This window comes from Cottoperca gobio, chromosome 8, assembly GCF_900634415.1.
Source record: "Cottoperca gobio chromosome 8, fCotGob3.1, whole genome shotgun sequence".
In the NCBI taxonomy this organism is placed as follows: Eukaryota; Metazoa; Chordata; class Actinopteri; order Perciformes; family Bovichtidae; genus Cottoperca; species Cottoperca gobio.
The window spans coordinates 15,704,321-15,727,883 of NC_041362.1; the positions used below are offsets into that span (position 1 = coordinate 15,704,321).

A 23,563-nucleotide genomic window follows, 5' to 3' on the forward strand; every position below is an offset into this window, starting at 1 on the left:
AAATGAGTGAGCTTGGAGGATATTATGTTGACGGTTAGCCAATTTTAAACTTATATAATGCATATTTGCATGAAATACTGTGTTGACAATCAACAGCATCAGTGCAAAGAGTAAAGAGTAGACACAGGCTTCAATGCACAATTCATGATGATATCAAAATAAAAGATCAACGCCACCAAAAACTCAAATCACATGATTGAACCAAAATGTTATACAGGCCTCTTAAAACTCACACTAACACCAGCCAACAGTTAATGTTACGTTCATGTATAAAGATAATGATTTCTGATACACAAAACCTCAGCTGCATCGTTTTCCCTCTTCAAGATAATTAGTCAAATGAAATGTGAGAAAATAAAATATATATTTTACCAAGCTGCTTACGATTTACAGCAGGGGTGTCAAACTCATTTTAGTACAACACAATTTGATCTCAAGTGAGCCGGACCAGTAACATCACAGCATAATAACCTTTAAATAACGACAACTCCAAATGTTTCCCTTCGTTTTAGTGCAAAAAAGTACAAGTACATACTGAAAATGTTCAAACTTAATCTTTTTACAAAACATTATGAACAACCTGAAATTTCTTAAGAAAAAAAGGTGCAATTTCAACAATAGTATGAGTTTATCATTTACACATGTGCGTTACAACTTACTGATCACAGTGTGTCTACAAAGGCTTTTACTTTATGATCAAAACAACACATTTTTACACTTTGCAAAGTCATCCCGCGGGCCGGATTGGACCCTCTGGCGGGCCGCATGTTTGACACCCCTGACTTACAGTATAAAAGATGAACTGGTGACGAGAGGTCACAAGGAGATATTGCTTCATATTAAAAAAGTTCAGGAAGCACTGACTTACATCACTAATGTTGTTGTTGTGATTGTTTTTTCAATGCTGTTATCTCGAGATCGCAAAAAAGTTGTTTTCTCAGGATAATTATGGAGAACTTGAAATAATTGTGTATTTTATGTCTTCACCTACTTATATATTTGTATCCTGGCTTGTCTTTCCTTAAATGACAAGGACTGATCTGAATGTTATCCCTAAAACGACTGCCTGACTTTAGAAGTCTGATGTGTTGATTCATTTGGGTACTTCTTGATCTGACAGTTTCTTAAACCAGTTGCTGCAGCTGCAGACACCATCTGTGCATGGTGGTGTGGCACTCCTGATCTCTCATCAACATTATTAGTAATAAGAGAAAGAAACCTAAAGAAAATTATTAATAAATAAAAATAGTCGCAATCATAGCCATTCTCTGCTGCTGTACTAATGCCTATGGTTGCTCATGAAAAAATACGGAATAGACCTTTAAAACCCTTATGTTCATGTAATGCTGTCAGCAACAGTTTCCTGTTGCCTAATATGGTGTGAACTTGTGACATGTTCTCTAAAACATTAAACGTTCAGTTCTAATCCACTTTATTCTATTCAAATAGCAATGATTTATCGGTTTATATAACATTTCTCTATCTGTACATTTTCAGGAGAAGCACTGCATAACAAATTTTCAAAAACAAAAGCGCCCTCTATAAATAAATAGAAGGTTGATGTGGTTTAATTTGATTTGACTTGAATGTTACAGCGTGAACGCCCGACATCAGCCACCAGAGGACAGTGTCATCAAAGTTGGATCAGACTGAAATTGAATCATAGAAGTGTACTTTGAACACTTTGCCTTTAAATGAACTTTAAAGTAAAGCAATGACCCTTTTTGATGTTTTCCATCCGTTTATTTCTCTAAATCAAGGTACACATTTACAAAATATATCTTGCATTTATTATAAGTCTATAGCAGTGTGAGTGTCCACACGAGTATGTTAGCATAAATATGTATGCATAAAAACATGATGTACAAGGACGTTTTGTGCTGCCAGTATAGAAGCTCATTGGGGACTTTATTAAAATTATAATGTAAACTTGAAAATTAAAATGTAATTCCACAATAGCATTATCATTTTCCACAAAAAGATGTATTATCATTTGAGTAAAAACGAAATGTAATAATCTAATTTGCATTTAGATTTTCACATACTTGTACGGGCGTTCTTGAATTTTCAAGTTTACATTATAATTTTAATAAGTCCCCCTATGGGCTGTGTGTGTGTGTGTGTGTGTGTGTGTGTGTGTGTGTGTGTGTGTGTGTGTGTGTGTGTGTGTGTTGTGTGTTGTGTGTTGTGTGTTGTGTGTGTGTGTGTCTACAGGAGGTCCTGCTCCACCCACACTGTCTTCTTCTGCTCCTCCAGTATTCGGTCTTTGATGACCCTGATGAGGTCGTCTGTCCCTGCCCAGGCCTCGGGCTCCACGCTGGAGTAGAGGCAGGGAATGCCCTCCAGTTCCTTAAATTTCACGCGACACGATTTCACAAACTCCTCCTCCGACTCCACGCGCAGAGGCAACTTCCTGTGTGAACAGGAAACAGGAAGGAAGCAGCACTGTGGTATTGAGTGTGGTAATGAACATATTGTCTCTGGTGAAATCCTGTAGATACTTTGCAACACTGGTTTGTGTATCAGATCCTTTACTTAAGTAAAAGTAACAATAGCACAGTGTAAAATATTCTGTTACAAGTCTTGCATTTGAAATTCTACTTGAGTAAAAATACATACATGTAAGTATCACCAATAGTAGTCACTATGCACAATGGCCCTTTTTAGATTGCTAATTTAAGTCTTCAAGGTCCTGAAAGATGATTTTTATGCACACAAGATAATAATTTGTACATACAGTTTAATAGTGTGTGCAATAAGATTTAAAAAAAAAATCAGGGACTTCAGGGGTTGTTAACTTTATCCTTCTTAATAATACATAATGACCTCAAGTAAATCCCAGCAGATCGGGGACAACTCTTACCTGAGGAGGTCTAATCATTCACCTGTGTTGACAGGGAAGAGCTCCGATCACTGTTTCAAAATTCACAACTCAGCAGGCTGCTTAATTTCATTGAGCATTAAACTTCACATATAAATGTGGAGTTTATGAGTCTTGCTGTCTTTCCCTTGAGCTGGTTTAATCTCACCTCTTGCTTGCAGTCAAAATGTCAGGCAAGGAGTGACATATTGGTGTTTGGAAAAAGGGTTGTGGTCGGCACCTGTGGGTACATGTGTGAGAATGAGTGAAGTTTGTTGGTCTTACCGTAACTTCTTGACATTTTTATCACAGATCTTGACGTAGATGATGATCGGGTAGATTTCTCTTCGCAGAAGGTCTTTGACGCAGCTCAGCTCAGCCTCCAGCAGGCAGTGTTTGCTCTGGTGACAGGCGAGGGAAAAATGGGCTTTGCAAATAAATACAGATCTCTACTGTGTAATGCGGACACCTGAGTCCGTGATTGAAAGCTGGCAACAACACACATGCCTGACTGATCGGATTTTAAAGGACATAGTGGTATTTTCACATCATGCGAATGAAAAGAACAAAATTAAGTCTCAAAATCACAACTTTTCTTCTTCTCTGATGGCCAAAGAGGGACAATAATTGAATTCATTCATAAATCTATGAATTCAACAACAACAAAAATAAAAACGAGGGTGACACACAAAAACTTACAAAACAAAAATAAATAGTTTTGCAAAATACACGTTTCTTATAAAGAGTTAAATGAGCTAGATTGTCACCACTCTTACAGTGAATCTGAAGCAAAAGCTAATCTAAGCAGTTAGCTTAGTTTAGCACAACAACTGGGAGAACTGGGGGTAAAAGCTGAGTCATGTGTCAATTAATCATACATGTATTATGGTTAGTTGTTGTGTTTTTCTAGCCAAACAGTTACCGTAGTGCTAAAGTAACAGCTAGGTGGCTCACGCTAGCAAGCTGCGGTCATGCATGGCATATGATTGGCTCGGGCGGGTGTATGGGCGGGACTACGCAGCTTCAAATGACGTAAAAATCTCAAGAAGACACATTGTCCATCTATATATACAGTACACTCTATGGTGTGTCCACACACAGACACACACACGCAATAATAACATACCTTTGAAGCGACAGCCTCTATGTTTTCTCGGGTGATGCATTCAAACGTGGCGTGTTTCTCTTTGTAGTGAATGAAGGGCTCCACATTCTGTTTCAGATTAAACTCTTCTTTGGACAGGGTGTCTAAATAATAGAATAAAATAGAGTAAACTATAATAGCAGAGAAACAAAAGAAATTACAAATAATTAAAGAAGAATCAGAAGCTATTTCATTTGTTGATCATCCTCACAGCACATTTATTACAGAAGGAATGGAAACATTTGAGGTTTTTGCACTGGGGAATTTCCCACGAAACAAGGACATCACACACTATCTTGGCTTGCCAGATGTTCGACTCTGTGTACCAGCAACAGGTCTGACTACACTGTCCTGGGAGCAGTTGGTTTGTCATGAGACCGGAGTGTTACTCTCTGTAGCCCTAAAATAAGATGTAATCTCCTCTGTGTCATTGTTGTCATCAGCATTCTAATTATCAACTAGGTCATCTTTCATCCTGGCGCCGCCGTCTCTCTGGTTACACTCCTTAACATTTACACCATGGTGCAGTACAATACCTGACCTGAATCCCGATTGTACCTTCCCTTCTTCCCCCTTAACGACTGCTTATCCACTATCTCCTCCATCTTTGATTCACAATAGGCGAACACACTGGTAATACACCAACGAGATCAGTCCTTGTGAAGACATTAACATCTTTTGCAGTAAACTTGCTTGCTTGTTCCGATCCTACACTGACCTGGTTTGCAGATATTAAAGTCCATGGCTCCCCCCATGTTGAGTATTTTCTGGATGATGGTTTTTGCTAGAGCAGCGGGAGTGAATAGGACCGGTCTTCTCCTCTGGGTCCGCTGGGGAGTGACGAGACTGTAGGGAATCAGGTTCAAACTCCTGCTCAGGTCACTGTCTGGGTCAGCAGCATCTGTTCACAACAAAGACAGCACACACACAAAAAAAAAGCAAACATGATGATACACCTATCAGCAGTAAAACAAGGTAGCCTAAAGGTCTAGGCGGTAGGATATTTTATATTTATATCTTTCAACCAAGTGTCAAACCTGCAATAAAGCTGCAGTTCCTTAAATGGCCACTTGAGGCTGGCTCTAAAAGCGAGTCAGTCTCCATAGACCCCCATGTTAACATGCCCAACAGGTGTCTAGAAGCTTGCTGTCTGCTCTGCTGCGTCACCCAGGCTTACTCAGGTCCACCCACACTCCCCCTCTTAGGAAAGTCGGCACTGCCATGGTGGCGATGGCGGAGCCCCACACATTAAGCTTCACAGCAGCCCTTCAGAACATATGGGTGTCGTCACAGAGACTACATCCATGTTTTATACTGTCTAAGATTTCAACTGCTTATAGTGCACAACGTTCAGCCAGTCCACTTAAACGGACGTTTCTACTATTTTTACCACGTGTACTTCAGTTCAACTTCTTTTAATGCTTACACTTCAACTGCCATCATCTTTCAGTTTATACAAGACTCCCACTTTTGTATTTCACTATTTATCATTCAGGCTTTGACTGACATTTCAAGTCCTTTCAGTGCTTTAACCTTTAACTGAACCTTCAACTTCCCTCAGCGTTTACACTTAAACTGAGCACTTCTATTTGAACTGCTAATTCAACTACTACTTTCAGTATTTGTAATTCGGCTGCCACTTTTTAAAAAACGGCTTCAACATTTCAACTATTTCCAATGTTTCTGTTTCTCCTGCCTCACTTTGTACTCACCTTCTGGTCTTGGCGCCTCAAAACTTTGTCTGGGTAGTGTTGCGCCGCCTGAGTTGATGATCCTCACACGCTCACTGCTGTTCATCCGCTTGTACTTGATATCCACCCTGCTGACAAACTACAAATAAAACAAACACAGAAAAGTATTAATGGAGGCGCCTGAGCTAATTCTTTGTTCGGTAATGCTGCACATGTCATTTTAGTAAACATGGTTGTGAGATTACTTTCATGTTGTCAATAAATAATAGTTCCAACGGGGGAACACATTTTTAATGTGTTACCAAGTTATGAGCCTGTGGAAAAGGTGCACCATTGCACTGAAGAAACTAAAGTCTTATTCTACAACAGGAGGTTACATTTGCACTTCATTACCTGTAGTATCTGAGTGAGGAAGATGCTGGCTCGAGAAATGCGTGGGCTGGCTTTAGGATCAGGAGACGGACTGCCTTCTTCTAGCTGTAAATTGTTCTACACAGGCACAACTTACAGGTCAAACAAGGTTTGTTTTTCTGAAGTAAATCAAAATTGCGTCAAAGAATGTGACAGTGAATGATGTGTTTTGCTTTAATCAAATGTGGATGTGTGGCTATATTAATGGCTTTTATTCAAATATAAAGTATGTATATGTAAAAAAGAGAACGTAGTTTTGGATGTTTCTTACCCTACTGTTGCGATTGATTTCAATCTCTTCTTTCCCCCCTCGAGAAAACAACTTCTGAATCTTTACCAGGAGCAGCTGCCGGGCCCTACATTCACACACATTTACACACACACACACACACACACACAAACACACATAAGATCAGTGAAACTTTACATTCTGAAAGCAGATGTAGACCCCTCAAGACCCCTGCTAAACTTTGCATGGTTGCTCAACTGTTACATCACTTTTGCATCCTGCTGAGGATCCTGCCGTACTGAAGCTGAACAGCTGCTCAATTACTTCAAGCATTTAAATGCTCTTCGACCTCACGCTGGCTCAAAGCATCTGCTTTAAATGTGCAGGTCGTCAATATATTGTTTTATTTCATGTTTTTGTGTCGAAGTGACTAATAGCTTTTTCGAAATTGGCGCAGTATTGAGCGAGAGCGCTGCAGCTGCGAAAATGGGCTGCAATGTAATGCAATCTTGGCAATTTCTGCACCGTCACTGTACGTCCCGTAGTGCTTGTCTTTTTGCCACTGGATCAGATTGTTATTATAATTGTCTGACATCATTGTGGATGCTGTCAGAATATTTATGTCAGGCACTTAAAATAACAATCTGACAAACATTGACGGTTCACAATTCCAACGAGAGTTTACATTGCAGCCCGTTTAGCAGCTGTAATAATAACAATAATAATAATGTACCAATTCCAAAAATGGTCAATAATCAATTAGACGAAATGGGAAAATAGGATTTGGGTTGAAAAATACCAAAGTTACCCTTTAATGTCAGAATGTCTTTTAGTTTTAAAAGAACTTCTGTATACCGTGAGTTGCTGGGTACGGTGCCACGTTCGGCCAGGTCGAAGCCGTTGTAGTGGTCCACACGAGCGCACAGCCACTCACAGTGACCCTGGTACCTGGTGTCCAGCACGTGCACCACCTCATCACAGCGCACGCTCAGGGAGCAGCTGTCTGATTGACCCGAGATGTTGAGGTTGACCCGTATGTAGAAGGAGTCGCCAGAAACCAGCGGGCCTTCTGCCAGGTCCCTCTGAAGGCGACGGTAGGCTGCAGCACACACACATTAGAATTTACATACACACAGTATGTAAACTACCAGAAGACACATACACGTCCAAATAAGACAACACTTACAGTCAAAGTTGGCTCGATAGTGCAGCCTGACTGGTCCAGAGCAGTGCTGCAGCGTCCAATGGGCTTCTTCCTGAGTGCTGGTATCCAATGATATGCTTTGGTTCTCCTCACGTATGCATCCTTCAAGCTGATCAGCCAATCACAGCACAAGACAGATGAATGACAGATTGAAGTATTTGTGTTTTTTGTGTGATTTTGGCATTTAAGGCAAATTAGTCCCTCAATTATAGATCATGGTCCCTGGATTATTGATGGGACAATATAGGATTTTATCACTTATCTCGATAAAAAACACTCTAAGTTGATCGTGGTGAATTTCCATTATCGGGATAATCATGAATACAAGTTGTCTAAATACTGGAATCATCATGTCAGAAAGAGCAGACTCACACAATGTTGCTATCTTCCTATTCATGTTTGTTTTTCACTAAAAAGTATGTTCATCAAAAGAAGACTTGTGTCCTATCTTAGCACAATGTGAAAGTGAGTCCAGTATGTTTGCTATATATATGCTATGTATAATCGTGACAAGAAATGTAATGTTGGTGATATCATGCCACATTGAATAAGGAAACTTGAAAGAGAAAATGAAATCATAAAAAATAAAAAGGCTGTTGATAGTAAAAATCTAAAAATGTTCTCATAGTTTTAACCTCGGAATTTTTAACACTTTCTTCTGGAAATGTCCGTGCACGTTAGTCGAATGTCGAGGTGCTTCTCGATTTGTCCAGGCCAGTTTACAAGCCTGTGTGAATCTGGAGTTTATCCCATGCAGTGAGTAAACCAATTACCAATAGGAGGTGGTGGCCCTCTCGTAGGCCCGCCTTCTCAGCGTTGGAGCCCAACTGGACAGTTGAGATGAAAATCCCGCTGTCGTTGCCGCCAACCAGAGTGATGTCCTTCAGAAGGTTGTCGCCTGGTAACAACAGCTCCTGCACCGGCTTCAGAGAAGCACTGATCCTGGAGAAGGAAGACAGAGACGGACGGAACGGCCTTCACACAGAACAAGAAGAACAAGAAGAAGAACAAGAAGAAGAACAAGAAGAACAAGAAGAACAAGAAGAACAAGAAGAACAAGAAGAACAAGAAGAAGAACAACAACAACAAGAAGAACAAGAAGAACAACAAGAACAACAAGAACAAGAAGAACAAGAAGAACAAGAAGAAAAAGAAGAACAAGAAGAACAAGAAGAACAAGAAGAACAAGAAGAACAAGAAGAAGAAGGTGTTTGTAAGTAAGCTTGACTTGCAATGACTCTTTTGTATATTAGTGCTTGAGTGTTTCTACTGTACCGCTCCAGAGAGAGTTTCCTGAAGATATTGGTGACCTGCTCCAGGTCGTAAGAGTCCATCCCTTCAGACTGATGGGACGAGGAAGACGAGTGGACAGAAGGTGCTTCGTCCTCTAAGGAAGGAACGGACAGACAGAAAGATTAATAAAAAACGGTAGACACAACAAAGGGTTAAGAAACGTCATTAGTAAGATTTTGGGAAATGTGTAAAAGTATACTTTACCAAACTCCATTTCCATGTTGTCACTATCGAAGTCCGAGAGGCTAAAAGAGATCAGGCATCAGACTATTTTAAAGTCATTCCTAACAGGAAATTAAATACAAACCAGCCCAGATTCATAAAAAAAGCATGAAATTAGTGTTGCACATAAACATCTACATTTATTAAATAGCATTGATTAACTGCAATTTGCTGTGGCGCTTTGCTACCTGCGGGGGTGGAAGTCATTTTCTTTCTCTCTCTCTCGGCGGTAGAGCGATGCTTTCTCTGGGGGCTCAGGCAGTATGGACTGGATGCTGTCGTTACGGTAACGCTGCTGGAGATTTTACGAGTGGACAAAGCAGAAGTTCCAAACAAAGACTCGGAAACTCAACTATTTTACGTCAAGTAAAGTCGACAACGTATTAGACCTGGAGAAAGTTCTGTTAAAGGGACAGTTCACTCCAAGATCTAAATACATATTCTTCCTCTTACCTGTAGTGCTGTTTATTATTCTTGATTGTTTTGGAGTGAGGTGCTGTAGAGATGTCTGTCTTCTCTCAATATAATGGAACTAGATGCACTCGGCTTGTGCTGCTCAAAGTACCAAAGAAATACATTTGAAAAACTCAACAGCAATGTCTCTTTCAGAAATCATGACACGGTTATTGAAGACAATCCACAGAGTTTGTTGTGAACAGTTTCATGTAGGAACTATTTTCTTTCTACCAAACTACACCTGCAAAACAAGTTAGCACAAGCCTCTCGTCCATGAGTAGACGCATGCTTCCTTCTGGGCGGTGATACGCTTGGAGAGTGTAGTTTGGTAGAAAGAAAATAGTCCCAACATGAAACTGCTCACAACAAGTTCTGTGGATTATCTTGAGTAACCAGGTCATGATTTCTGTAAAGAGACATTACTGTTGAGTTTTTCAAATGTATTTTTGTTGGTGCTTTGAGCAGCACAAGCCGAGTGCATCTAGTTCCATTATATTGAGAGAAGACAGATAAACAGCACTACAGGTAAGAGGAAAAGTATGTATTTATTATTCTGGGGTGAAATGTCCCTTTAAATCTATACTGCTATATTATACTATATAAATAAGAAAAGATTGCGGTAACATTTTTTATGAAACACAATACTGCATCATTTCTCTGCATTACCTGTGAGATAAGATAGCAATGTTTTAAAAGCTCACCATATTTGGTCTGTTGGACAGTTCTGCAATAGTGAAGGGGAGTGGGGAGGGGGACGGGGAGGAGGAGAGGGGGGGCGCGGAGAAGGGTGGATATATGGGGGACATCATGATGCCGGGCGAGGGAGGGAGGGAGATGCTTTGGACGAACAAGTTTCGCATCTGGATTTCCAGAAAATCTCCTCCGTTGACAACTGACAAAGCTGAAGAGAGAAATGTGGATAAACTTGCACAAAGAAATGTCACCGTTATGGTGAAATACAGCGCATGAAGGAACTATGTGAGGAATGTGAGGACTATATAAATTACCTGGAGATTGAGAGGCCTCAAAGTTGACATCTTTGGGTAGACAGACTGGAGACTTAACTCTGTTCTAAAATACAAAACATGAAAGTTACTGTTAAAAACATTTTACTTTACTTAAAAATATAACAGTTTATCTTTATTATGCACAAAATGTTTTATATCATATTAAAGGTAATATCTAATGTAGAACAAAACATTTTAAGACATCGCCCTAGACTTAAAAACTGGGAGGGATATTATTCACTATTTTCTTGCATTATACAGACCAAACCAATCGATTAATCCAGAAATAATCTGCAGATTAATCGACAATGAAAATAACCTTTAGTTGCAGCCCTAATATCAGCAGCAGAATTTCTTTCCTGCTCCAGTAAGGTTGTCTTTTTATTCTATTTCATTATTTCCTATTATAAATAGATATGCAGGAGTTCATTTAAATGAAAATAACAATTTGAAATTTGAAAATTAGATATTTTCTTGCATAAGTAAATTGTAAAGATTTTTATTTATTTAATACAATTTGATTAATCACTTGTTGCTCTTAAAGGTCACTCTTAAACTCTGTAAGAGTAAGAGACTCAGATAGTAAGCAGTTAAATATGTGTTATGGTGTAAATGTTTGTTAAATTGGGTCTTAAGTATAATTCTTATAAATTTGATGAATGTGGGCCCTGGCCTTTGCCATAATGTCCAATAAGTAAATAGGTGAGTGTGAGCGGTGGACAGTGACTGACTTTGAAGTTGGGTCTGCGTTTGAGGCGAGGCTCCTCAGATGACTTGTCCTCTGGCGACTCATCGCTGGACCATTCTGATTGGACGGCCTTAAAGTCCCCCGCTTGAGAGATGATGGTCGGAGGCAGATCCCTCGGCAGACTCTGCGAAAACAGAGAGGAGACAAAAATGTGGAAAATCTCTTTAAAATGTTGGAACATTTTCTAAATGAATAATTGGAAATAATGCAAGTTCCAGAGACAGAATGTGAGCGTTTCTTATACTCGTTTACTCCACTGGGTCTAACCTGGTCCAAAACAATGTCCTTGGTCAGCCGTCGTAGGCGAGACTCCAAAGTGACCAGCCTGCCTTCTTTGTGTACAATCTCGATTTGGAGTTCATCGCTCCTCTCCTCCAGCTCTCTGATCTGCTTGCGATATTTGTCTTTGTCAATGAGACACTGGGAGAAGTGATGCTGGGCCTCGTCTCTGGCTCGAAACGCCTTAAGCAGTGGGGGAGTGGAAGTAAGCAACACAACAACAACAACAACAACAACAACAACAACAACAACAACAACAACAATGATCATTCAATATGATCATTTATCGTCTTTCAATGGAAGCATATTATGATTGATTCATATATCGAGATATCATGATACACAACTACGTTGTCTAAATTGATTTAAAAAATAAGTTCCTCCAACCTTTAAGCTCCATTACCCAGAATATAATAGTGCATACAGCTCAGGACAGGCTGCATAATAATGGTTGAGAATAATGTGTAAAGGTCCACTTGGGACTCAAATGTAAATTGTGTTTCCAACAGCAGTGTGCAGGAATTTACTTCCTTCATTCATTCAGCTTTATTGTTCAACTCCTACGTGCCTACGCTTAAGAATTCTGCTTATGTCAAGTCAAACTTTATTTATATAGGACATTAAAAACAACCGCAGTTGACCAAAGTGCTGAACAGGCACAAAATACAAATCAATACGAAGAAAACAACAATAAGAACAGAAGAAAACAATAAATGAAGAGGTTAGCAGTGTGTGTGTGTGTGTGTGTGTGTGTGTGTGTGTGTGTGTGTGTGTGTGTGTGTGTGTGTGTGTGTGTGTGTGTGTGTGTGTGTGTGTGCTTTCACCTGATCCCTCTCCTTCTCCACCTCCTCTAGCTGTATAGTGATGGTGTCCATGCGGTTGCGATACATCTCACAGTCCTTTTGCAGTGTGGAAGACTTCAGCTCCAGATCCTCCTTCTCCTCCAGGTACTGCACGCACACGCACACGCAAATGCAAACGCACACACACACACGTTAATTATGGTTTATTAGACAAAGGACGGAAGAGAAACACAGAGAGAGAAGGACCAGGTTACATTGAGAGAGAGAGGCCTGAGTTGGTTGTTTTTTTTAGCACAGGGTGTGTTTCACAGATGATCTCATGGGCATTAGGCTCACTGGTCATGGGTTTGTGTTTCAAACGTTGGTTTTTGCTAACCATTGTTAGTTTCCAGGCCAATCCTGCTTCACTCACACACTCGAAAAAGATTCAAACAAGACCGATTATCTAACTTCCATATACCTTATCTGCTGTGGAAAGCCAGGAAAAGTACTTGTTCTGCAGTAAAATGTCACCTGTGACAAATGTGTTCTTATATATGACATTATTAGATTCAACCAGCTACCTCTCCAAAGGGTACTAGATAAATCTGAGGGGTTGTGAGATGATTAGTGGGCCGGAAAAGAAGAAAAACATTGAGAAGATTATGCCCCTTTCTTTCATTTATGATTTTGTTTTGAAATTGAAGTTGCAGTTATTTAAAGATCTGAGAAGTTTAAAGGGGAAGTTCAGAGACATTTGTGTTAATGGGTTCCAACGATACACCTTTTTTCTTTATTTGACACTGTATTGTATTTTATGACCTTATCTATGTTTTCTATGTTAAATCTTAATCCGAAAAATAACTATAGATATCAAATGAATGTAAAAAGTACAATATTTCCCTCAACATAAAAAAGGAACACTCAAGTCATTACCAGTGCTTAAAAATTGTGCTTTAGTACAGTACTTGAATTAATGTTCTCCACCACAGCTTGTGTGTTTGTTACCTTATCTCGTAGTTCTTCTGCCTGTCTGACTTCTTCATGGAGGTTGTAGAGGCGATTGACCAGATCCTGTCTGTCTTCTAGTGCTTCCTGTCTGTCATGCTCCAAAATGTCAAGGATGGCCTTGTCTGATGCAGGAAGTGGGCCAGGCTGTGTATTAAGAAACACACACACACACACACACACACACACACACACACACACACACACACACACACACACACACACACACACACACACACACACACACACACACACACATTGTTTGGTATGAACTGTGTATAATGCTGCTTTCATGTTGTATCGGAATAATTTGTTCCCGACAGAAATTTCCCGTGAACGCAAATGGGAACAAGTCGGTAGAAATGTTGGTAAACAACTTGCTGAGTCGTCAGATTATGCAGAAACACGGCGGATGAAAGTAAATGTTGTGTTGATGGTAAGAAACATTTTTATTAATTCATGTATTGCATATACATTTTTCATTAACCCTGATAACAAGTCAGGTAAAGCAATATTTTAGTGGTTGTAGGGAAAATACTTGGATAGCAACAAGTCCAGAACTACTTCCCAACTCGGGGTATGGGACCACCCCATAACTGGCTGCTGGATAATTTGCATTGAACAGCCACAGGGGTCCTACAAGGCATATGATACGATACTATACGATATGATACGACACAGTACATTACAGTACAGTACAGTACAGTACAGCACAGTGCAGTACAGTACAGTACAGTACAGTACAGTACAGTACAGTACAGTACGATACAATACGATACGACACAGTACAGTACAGTGCAGTACAGTACAGTACGATACAATACGATACGACACAGTACAGTACAGTACAGTACAGTACAGTACAGTACGATACAATACGATACGATACGACACAGTACAGTACAGTACAGTGCAGTACAGTACAGCACAGCACAGTGCAGTACAGTACAGTACAGTACAGTACGATACAATACGATACGACACAGTACAGTACAGTGCAGTACAGTACGATATGATACGACATAGTACAGTACAGTACAGCACAGTGCAGTACAGTACCGTACGATACAATACGATATGATACGATATGATACGACACAGTACAGTACAGTACAGTACAGTACAGTGCAGTACAGTACGATACTATACGATATGATACAACACAGTACAGTACAGTACAGCACAGTACAGTACAGTACAGTAGAGTACAGTACCGTACGATACAATACGATATGATACGACACAGTACAGTACAGTACAGTATAGTAGAGTACAGTACAGTATGATACTATACGATATGATACGATACAGTACAGTACAGTACGATACTATATGATATAATATGACACAGTACAGTACAGTACAGTATAGTAAAGTGCAGTACGATACTGTACGATATGATACAACACAGTACAGTACGATACTATACGATATGATACGACACAGTACAGTACGATACTATATGATATGATACAACACAGTACAGTACAGTACAGTAGAGTACAGTACAGTACGATACTATACAATATGATACGACACAGTACAGTAAAGTGCAGTACGATACTGTACGATATGATACAACACAGTACAGTACGATACTATACGATATGATACGACACAGTACAGTACAGTACAGTACAGTACAGTACAGTACAGTACAGTACAGTACGATACTATACGATATGATATGATACGGCACAGTACAGTACGATACTGTACGATATGATACGAGACAGTAAAGTACGATACTATACGATATAATACGACACAGTACAGTACGATACTATACGATATGATACGACACAGTACAGTACAATAAAGTACAATACTATATGATACAGTATATGATACGATATGATATACGATATGATATCATAAGATACAATATATGATATAATATAAAATGTGTGTGTGTGTGTGTGTGTGTGTGTGTGTGTGTGTGTGTGTATGACTGTGTTTCAGGCAGGTCGTACCTGTATGATGGACTGTAGCTCCTGTAGTTTGATCTTCAGCATTTCGTTCTCTCTTTCCAGCTCAAAGATCTGCTCTCTCTTTGGCCGGTTCTCGATGTCGTTCTTCAGCTTGAGACTCTGCCTCCTCTCCATCTTACACTCTTCCTCCACCTTGTTAAGCCTGTGCTTCATCTGATCAACCTATACATACAGTCAGGACGCAGAATAAACAAAGATGTCCTCCAAGCTTATTGCTAATGCTTTATCATTAATTATCATGTCTTACATATATGTTTGCAAGAGCACAATGCAATGACACTGTTCTCATGCATTCACATGTCTGTCTGTACCTCTAGCTGTAGGTCGCGGCTCCTCATCACAGCCATGTTCTTCTCCTCACTCAGCGTGGCGTACCGCATGGCCAGCTTGTAGTTTTCATCCTTCACTCTCAGCAGCTCGTCACTGTAGGAGTTTCTTTCCTCTCTCAACTTATTGTTCCCTGGACAACAAAGTTTAGAGATTTATACAGTAGTAGCCTACATGAGTGTTGTCCAGGATTATAAGGTGGTAACCAGCTGTCAGTTTTAGCAATTACTGTAAATGTAAATGGGGCCCCGAAGGGCAGCTGGGGAACAGCTGGGGCCTCGAGGGGCAGCTGGGGAACAGCTGGGATCTCGAGGGGCAGCTGGGGTCTGCAGAGGCGACTGGGAGACGGCCGGGCTCTGCAGAGGCCATAGGGAGATGGCGGGGGGTCTGCAGAGGCGGCAGGGAGACGGCCGGGGTCTGCAGAAGCGGCAGGGAGACGGCCGGGGTCTGCAGAGACGGCAGGTAGACGGCCGGGGTCTGCAGAGGCGGCAGGGGGACGGCCGGGGTCTGCAGAGGCGGCAGGGAAGTGGAGGTGGACAGGACCAGCAGGCCTATCGAAGAAGGGCCTGCTGGTCCCTTCCACAGGCGGCCTCTTTCCATTCCCGCAAAATACATATTAACTTGACATAAAGACAAAGATAATCCTTGTCGTCAAGCACTGCTGGGTCCATTTTTGGTGGGATTGTACTGTCACGGTGTGGTGAAGGTGAGGTCCCAAATGCAGTTCACTGGACGACGATGTTAACAAAACAACGAGCTTTATTGAACACAAAGCCGAAGCTGACAAAGTACAAAAATATAAAGTAACAAACAAACACAAACCAATCAGGGGACGAGCAGGACACGAGCAGGACACGAGCAGAGTAAATGGACACAGGAGGAACACATTAACAATCAGAAGGGGAGGGTAAAGACACAGACAGGAAGTACCACTAGACATATAACAAGGGGGAGTGAACACTTTAACATAAAACAGGACACCCAAGAACAAGCAGATTGTTACAATATGCGTGTTTCACCAGCTTGAGGTTCCAACTAAACAGGATGTGATGACACATGCACCACAGTGTCCCAGTTTCATGAATAGGTTATTTTAGACAATGTTATTGGCAACTTCATTAACCCAACTGCGGTGCACTGAATAGGTTAAACTAAGCATTGTGGTTTCGTAGCAGTTTCAGTAAATTGGTGGTACATTACGGTTTGAAACACTATTTCCACATTTCCACTGAATGGAACGGCTCTACAGACGGAGTGGATCTTCCACTTCATGATCAGAACATAAATAAAATAATAATGTGTATTTTTACTCTGTTGGAAGGCCTGAAGCTCCTGATTTGCCAGCCGTAGCTTCTTCTGCTCGTCCACCAGGGTGCAGTTCTTCCTGCTGAGCTCAACCTGCTGCAGGGTCTTGACTTTGGACTGCTGCCGCAGCTTCATCACTTCGTTCATCAGGAAGTGGGTCAGACCCTCGTGACCCTCCTCCACTGCAGTGAGGAAACATGTGGAGGAGAAATATAAGTAGTATCATATATATTATACATCATCTACTCTACATAGTGTAACAGGACTGCACTGTAAACTAATTTGGATAGAAGTAAAATTCTACTCTAAACCAGAAGAACCAGATCTGTAAAAACGGTTGTAGGTTACACAGTGTTGCAAGTTTCCTCCTTGAACAGTGCAACAAAACAAGTTCTACATTTGGCAGTGATATGGGCAAGTGTCTGCACCCAAAGGTGTTTGTCTCACCCACGATGGTGGAGAAGCGTCGAGTGGGATCCTTCCCTGTGACCAGCTTGTACTGGTCAGTATAGTAAAATTCAAGACTTTCCAGAAACGCCACATACCCCCGCTCTCCTTTAGTGTGGAGGATGTCAAGTAGACGGCCTGGTAGAGATTTGATTGACATACTTTCAGTTCAACACACAGAAACACACTGCACTTTCACTGCACATAATCTCCGGTTAAGAGGGAGAGAAAGCTATTGCATGAAACACAATATGATAATACATAAATAAACAAAAGCACACACATGCACACATATCCCTTTACTTACTTGTGCGGTTTGCTTTGTTGACCAGAATCAAAGAGTTGAGGATCTCATCCTCATCCTGTTCATCCAGGACTTTGCACTGCCGGAGGTAAGGGGTGAGCTTTGCCGGGGAGATGATGCGACACAGTTCATAACGTTTGCACTCCACCTTCTCCCACAGCTCCTCCACATCATCGCATGTCCCGTTTTCCATCTCTCGCACACTGAAAAGTATTAAAACTTTCTTTTGTTTATGTCATCTTGTATCATCACAATGAATCAATGACATGTTCACTGCAAGGGAGATTAGTACTACAATGTATGTGTCTGTCTGTATACGACTGCATTACATTCAAGTATATTAATGTCCACTGTTGGTGAAGAAATCGGCATCTGAGGTTGTTCTCTGAAGCATTTCTTCTGTGGAGAAGCAGCTGGCAGACTACCAGAGTGCCGGTGTTACACCATCACTCACAGGAGACAAAATACACAAACTTGCATTATAGCCTACGTGTCATTGGCAGCTGTCTTTTTTGATTGTGTTGAAAAGTAAGGACATTTGAAGATACGTTAAGATCCTGTAAGTCATTAGTATGAGAAACTTTCTCAAAATGACTTAATATCTCAAAAGAATGACTAATGTCAAAATATTGAGAACGTTTCTTGTCATTTCAAGATAAGTACGTCATTATTTTTGCAACACTGAGTTATTATTTCAAGATAAGTAAATCAGATTTTCATCGTATTTCTTTCTTTTACTGGTGGAAATGGGCTTCCGTAGAGAACCTAATTACAACTGACATGCCCCTTGTGATAAGATTCTTGATAAGTATATCTGTGAAAGACGCACGTGAGGTTTCATGAAGCGAGCATAACAGCACAGACCCAGAGTGAGGCTTTGCACATTTGGGTCCCACACACTCTCCACTTCAAATGTTTCCATTATAAACAACATTAACTTTAACCAACTGATGTCTTTCCATTTACCACGCCTTTTTTTTTTACTTTTCATATTTCTTTATCTTCCTTTCACTACCACTTGATTTCCTCCTCCTTATCTCCTTACCTCCTCCTTTCACTCACACACACACACACACACCACACACACACAAACAAACACACACACGCTGTCAGTGCATCTCTAGAATTTGCATGCCGCCTGGCCTCGTGGGTGTTATCCTACAAACCTGCTTTGTGACCAGCAGCCTACATTTAGGCAAATCAATGCTATCTGATGCCGTTACTCATGTAAACAAACACAATCACACACACATTTGCATGATACTGTCGTCTGCACCGTGCACGTGGAAATGTGCGCTTGTGCTGCAGACTAAAACACACAGACAAATGATGGAGAAGCATCAACAACGCCAGTTTTACAAAACTTCAACATAAATCTGAACTTCACCCAAATTCAGCTCATTTCAGTGACTTCTCTCTACGTTATTATAAACATATCTTGACCCTCAGACAGTCAGTGGACAACATCAATGATAACAAACCCAGTCTGTGGCAGACAAAAATATCACACCCTCTCAACACTTGAAGCTATCATTTCTCTCTACAGTGTCTTTAACTCCTGTTACAGCAGATGAGGAAACCGCAAGCACTCACACCAACATACACCCTTACGCTCATGCAGAAAAACACAGTGCACGCAGACACACGTTGAACACACTCACACAGACCCCTTCAGTAACCACATACATGTTTCCTTTTCTCTCTTCTCTTATTTCGGAGCTCATTACCGAGAAAGCTCATCCTTGCTTCCTCCTTTTCAAACCAGATGTGAGTAGTCGCTCTCTTCCTCTATTCTGTTTTAGTCCTCCAAGTCGGTCGCTTTTCTTTATAGTATCGCGGTCAGAGGATTTGATTGTTTTTTTTAGAGCAGTGTCTGTGTCTGTGTGTGTGTGTGTGTGTGTGTGTGTGTGTGTGTGTGTGTGTGTGTGTGTGTGTGCGTGTGCGTGCGTGTGTGTGTGTGTGTGTGTGTCCGCCCCTTGTATTTTCCCTTTTTCTTTTTTAGCAACTGCAGACTTTAAAAGAAACAGACACACAAACACAACCACACACTGTCTTGGAGGACTCTGATGCACTGAGCAGGGTGTTAGAAAAGAATGGAAACAACCACGCAACCAGTATTTGAACTGTTTAGCATCTCTCCTTACTCCTTGCTTTTATGTCTCTTCTACATCCCAATTACTCTGAATATTAGTTACCCCGCTATGTGCAAGTGGAAACTGATACTTCAATGTAAAATAAAATAAACTTTCACTTTCCATATCATGTACGCACATAATGTACAGTATGATATATTTGAACAGGACTGATCCCAAATGCTGAGATTAACCCTTTAAAGTGTATGCCAAAAAGACAAAAAGAAGCCAAATTACTTGAGAAATAGTGCTACTGTGAGCTTTTTGAGATCTTTAGAGAGTATGATATGTATGAATCCAGGTCCTGACATAACTGAGAATATTAAAAGTGTATTTAAAACGAAAAGAGCAAGACATATTTTTAATGTAGGTGTTTTTATATCTTCTTTCCTAATGTTGCCACAATTTAGCAGCAAAACTTATTTATGTTAAGACCTACATTTTTTGCTACAGAGACATCTTACAGGGTTCCAAAACAACCTACATTTTCAGATGAGACGTTATGAAATAAGGATGAATAAGCATTCATTTCATGGTTTAGTGAAAATAGAGATTGATTAGCATTGATTTTCCACATAATGCTGTTTTAGACTTTGTGCCTCAAGGTGTAACACAGATTATCTTGTGACAACTCGATTCATACGATGATCACTGCCAGTTTAACTCACTATGAGAAGCCCAAATGATTTGTGTGGAGTTACGACACAATTGTCAGTAATTTCCTCTTGCTAAATATGTACAGACTTGTCTGACAAAGCACCAATGTTTCCAGATGTATTACATTCTCATCCAACCACAACTATATTCTACACACACACACACAAACTGAGAATGAGGTCAGTGTGGTGCCACTGACACATTGACTAAGTAAATTAGCTAAAATTATACAGCAATCCGAGCCAATTTAACTGTTCATGATCTTCCAATTTTCTGTAGCACTTAAATTATGTTTTTGAGGTTTGAAAATAATGGTTTAAGTCCATGTCAGTGAGACGAGGCTCAATGATCCTACAGAGGCTCGTGTGTCCCAGGCTGGCTGTTAGTGTACTGGACCGGGATTGGCTTGCCAGCTAGCTGATAGGCAGATATGATTGGTTCAGGTGTGTGCACCATCATAAAGGCTCCATTGTCCGGCAGAATAGCTGAAGCTTACAGCAATTTGATATGTGGGCTCCATGCAGAGAGAGGAAAGAGAGATCCAGCTCTTCTAGGCTGAAATATATAGGTGTATAATAATAATAATAATAATAATAATAATAATAATAATAATAATAATAATAATAATAATAATAATAATAATTAACACAGACTCTATGGTGGTAGGTGGAATGGAAAGTAGTTTTTCTCGTGCTTGATTCTAAAAAAATTAGAAGTTGCATTGACTGAATAATATTTTCCTATGGAACATATTTCAGCAAACTACATTTCAAAAGTTGAGATCTATGCAAGCAGAATGCAATCACAGCATGTGAATGACCCGTGTGTCTCACTGTGGATCCCATTGTCTTCTCTGCACCTGCTATTGGAATCCAAAACATGTTTGATGTTGCCAGACAATGGCTCAATGATGAAGAAAGTTCAGCTATAGTTTCCCCAATCAACTACTATCAGTTACAAGCCAAGAAGATGTCATTAAAAGCAACATGCTCATGAATTGAACAGGGATTTACTCTCATAGTTTGTATCTCGATAAGCAACTTTAAAAAGGACAAAGTTGCAGTTATTGAAGTTCTCCTGAAAGTCTAAGTAACCTGGACAGATGTGTATATTACTGTAGATGACACACGCGCTGTCAGGCTGCTGCAGTGATACGGGGTGCACTGTCACTTCTCATTTTCTCGGGTTTTTTCGGTCGCACGTTTACGAACCCGTTCGGCGACTTTTCTAAAATATTTCCGTACTATTGAACTGATCGTCACTTTACTTACAGACGTAAATAAAAGGTATACAATGAGAGTTATTTTTGCCTACCTGATATGTGACGGGTAAAATGTCGGTTCACTGTTAATCCCAGAGACTCAGGTAGTCTCCATTTATCCAACAGAGAGGTGAAAGTAAGTGAGGAGCGCATGGGGAGCTGTGGCCCCGACTCACCGTGAGATAAAGATAGATTGACAGAGACGGAGAGAGAGAGAGAGAGAGAGAGAGAGAGAGAGAGAGAGAGAGAGAGAGAGAGAGAGAGAGAGAGAGAGAGAGAGAGCGCGCAGAGATGGGTGGTGTGAGTTCAAATGGAAATAACAAGTTGACAGCAGAGAGGTGAGGACAAATGTGTGACAACAATATTCATTCAGTGGCCTTGTTTTAAGCTTGTCAGTAGTTACTGTCTCTCATTTCAGAAGGCCTTGATGATGAAGGTTGTTTACTCCTTCAGTTGCATCATATCAACATAACATGCATCATCAGTGGTGGTGGTTTACTCATTTACTCACGTGACTGCTGTACTTGAGTACAATTTTGAGGTACGTGTCGCTTATTTTACTGAATATTTATATACAAAGTGAATATTAATAATACAAAATATAATCAACAAATAATGCATCATGTTAAGATAAAACGTCTTCGATCACAGCAGTATGTAGTAACAAAGAGAGGAAAGCCCCTGCTTTACCAGCTGCAACACTAAAGTGATGAACACATTCATATTTATAATTCAATAATACAACATATATTATTCTGAAATGGGCCATTCTGCATAGTGAGTACTTTTATTCTTGGGACTTTAAGTACATGTTGATGCTTATACTTAGCACTGTAATTTTACTTAAGAAAAACTTTTACTTGTAATTATACACTGTTGTATTACTGCTGTTTCTTAAGTAAAAGATCTGAGTACTTCATCCACAACTGCAAATTATTTCTTGGAATATGGAAATAGTCTACTAAATTAAACTATATTTCACTTCAGTATTTCCATTCTTTGCTACTAAATATTCTACTTTTTACTTGGATGTAGTGACTTTACAGTTTTACATACAAAACAAATGATGAGCTAATATCTATTATAGAACTACAACAGTAAAATCTTGCTTACACATTAATGTATCGGTAATAATATTCCAATAATAATAACTAGTATGAACATCACATGGGTAATATTTCTATATACTTTTACATCAAGGTTTTATTTAAGTAACATTTCAATGCATGGACTTTTAATTGTAATGCATTTTCATATTACAGTATTGTTAAGTAAGAAATGGCATTGCCATTCTGCATAATGAGTACTTTTACTTTTGATCCTTTAAGTACATTTTGTTTCCAATACTTAGCCTATGTACTTCTACTTGAGTAAAAATCTGATACTTCTTATTTGTGGATTGAGATGCTTTTTATCTACGAAGTATGGGGATTAGATAAACAGTAAACTGTGGGTAATCTGTAGTCTATATCTAAAATGCACAATCATAAGGTATCAAAATAGAAATAGTAAAGTGCAATTACCTCAACAATGTAAGTACTTGAACAAATTGCCGACAAAAAGCTTGTTTCAGTAACCTTTGGAACATTTGGTGTGGAAGCAAAACGTGTAAATTATGCGTTTTATTTCTCCAGTATCAGTGAGGGTAGATAAAGTAAAACAAGCAGCTGTAAAATAGTTTTATTTACTGGTTGGTCCTCATGGTATGAAGTAAATGCAGCCAAAAGGATAATTTATGTGACAGTAAAAATGCAACTGTTTACTTACACTTTTTAGACGATTAAACTAAGCCTAAAACTAAAGAG

The 23,563-nt window shown here is 39.9% G+C and overlaps 1 protein-coding gene across 1 annotated transcript; it reads right to left on the bottom strand.

Moving 5' to 3' along the window:
* Positions 1–1,727: 1,727 nt before the first annotated feature.
* Positions 1,728–21,946, bottom strand: card11 (caspase recruitment domain family, member 11). The gene is made up of 25 exons (XM_029438478.1): positions 21,812–21,946; positions 17,712–17,911; positions 17,405–17,542; positions 16,963–17,139; positions 15,637–15,785; positions 15,308–15,487; positions 13,335–13,481; positions 12,369–12,494; positions 11,533–11,727; positions 11,249–11,389; positions 10,518–10,581; positions 10,212–10,411; positions 9,243–9,349; positions 9,037–9,077; positions 8,815–8,926; positions 8,313–8,514; positions 7,522–7,648; positions 7,191–7,434; positions 6,378–6,462; positions 6,089–6,184; positions 5,717–5,834; positions 4,723–4,905; positions 3,987–4,108; positions 3,146–3,261; positions 1,728–2,413 (listed from the first exon to the last, which is right to left on the bottom strand). The coding sequence occupies exons 2-25, from the start codon at positions 17,899–17,901 to the stop codon at positions 2,209–2,211; spliced, it is 3,465 nt and encodes a 1,154-aa protein (XP_029294338.1). The 5' UTR covers positions 17,902–17,911; positions 21,812–21,946; the 3' UTR covers positions 1,728–2,208.
* Positions 21,947–23,563: the final 1,617 nt, after the last annotated feature.